The sequence below is a fragment of the Ricinus communis genome, chromosome 2, assembly GCF_019578655.1.
Source record: "Ricinus communis isolate WT05 ecotype wild-type chromosome 2, ASM1957865v1, whole genome shotgun sequence".
NCBI classification, from domain to species: Eukaryota; Viridiplantae; Streptophyta; class Magnoliopsida; order Malpighiales; family Euphorbiaceae; genus Ricinus; species Ricinus communis.
In genome coordinates, this window is record NC_063257.1 from 13,497,152 (window position 1) to 13,498,232 (window position 1,081).

The 1,081-nt window shown below is 40.8% G+C and overlaps 1 protein-coding gene across 1 annotated transcript; it reads left to right on the forward strand.

Annotated features, from left to right (window-relative positions):
* The first annotated feature begins 245 nt into the window (after positions 1 to 245).
* Positions 246 to 758, forward strand: LOC125369264. The gene has a single exon (XM_048371274.1). It carries the CDS (start codon positions 246 to 248, stop codon positions 756 to 758), a length of 513 nt encoding a protein of 170 aa, XP_048227231.1.
* The last annotated feature ends 323 nt before the right edge of the window (positions 759 to 1,081 follow it).

The window sequence follows — 1,081 nt, forward strand, 5'->3', positions numbered from 1 at the left end:
CGAGGTACAGTTCCGATTCCACCGATGATGCCAGAGTTGTTCGCAGTTCCTTAAAAGGTTGCTAGGTTTGGCACCCAGAGTTGCCACTGAAGGATGTGGGAACACATTTCTGCAACGCTCAATTGGAGAAGGCACTCAGACGTTATGGTGTAACGCATTGGTTTTCTACTCCCTATCACTCACAAACCAGTGAGCAAGTTGAGGTCATTAATAGGGGTTTAAAATGCATTTGTAGAACCGTAAGTATGAAGGATCATTTCAAACTAGATGATGCATTATGGGCATTTAGGACTGCATATAGGACTTCCATAAGTTTTACGCCCTATAGGCTTGTGTATGCGAAGTCTTGTCATTTACCTGTTGAATTAGAATATAGGGCTCTTTGGGCCCTTAAAACTTGCAATTTCGATGTTGATTCTCAAGAGGCGAGAGACATGCCGATGGAATTGAGGAGTAAGGCCAACAGCGATGAAAACTCTTCAATTTACAAGGCCAAGACAAAGAAATGGCATGATCAAAGGCTCAAAGGTTCCAAGGAGTTTCAGATTGGAGATAGAGTATTGCTATATAATTCACGTCTTCGTTTGTTTCCAGGGAAGCTCAGGAGTAGATGGTCGGGGCCATTCGTGGTTAAGCAAGTTTCCTATATGGCACAGTCGAGCTTCATCATCCTGAGAAGGGTGATTTTAAGGTCAATGGACATAGGCTCAAAGTGTATCACGGAAACTCGTTGGAGATTGAGCAGCAGGTTAACATGATCTGTATCTGCAAGGATGATCCATATCGAGTTCAGCTAAATGACTCAAGAACAAAAAAGAAGCGCCCTTGGGAGGCATTCCAATTTTAGCTTTATATTTTTCAGTTTATTTTTATATTATCAATCGTTTGCATGCTTGATGGTATTTAGAACACTTACTTAGTAAATAAACGTAGTTGTATGAATATAGGGTGAGTAAATTAAGTCGGATTTTTGGTAATTGGTGAAGATGAACTTCCGTGTTTGATACATTTTTACTTGAATTATAGCCTAAATGTGTGCCTATATGTAGGGAGTTTGGCGACTCGAGATGGCGAAGAAAAG

Coding starts and splice junctions, on each gene's coding strand:
- LOC125369264 (XM_048371274.1), top strand. CDS start 246: ATGAAGGATCATTTCAAACTAGATGATGCATTATGGGCATTTAGGACT.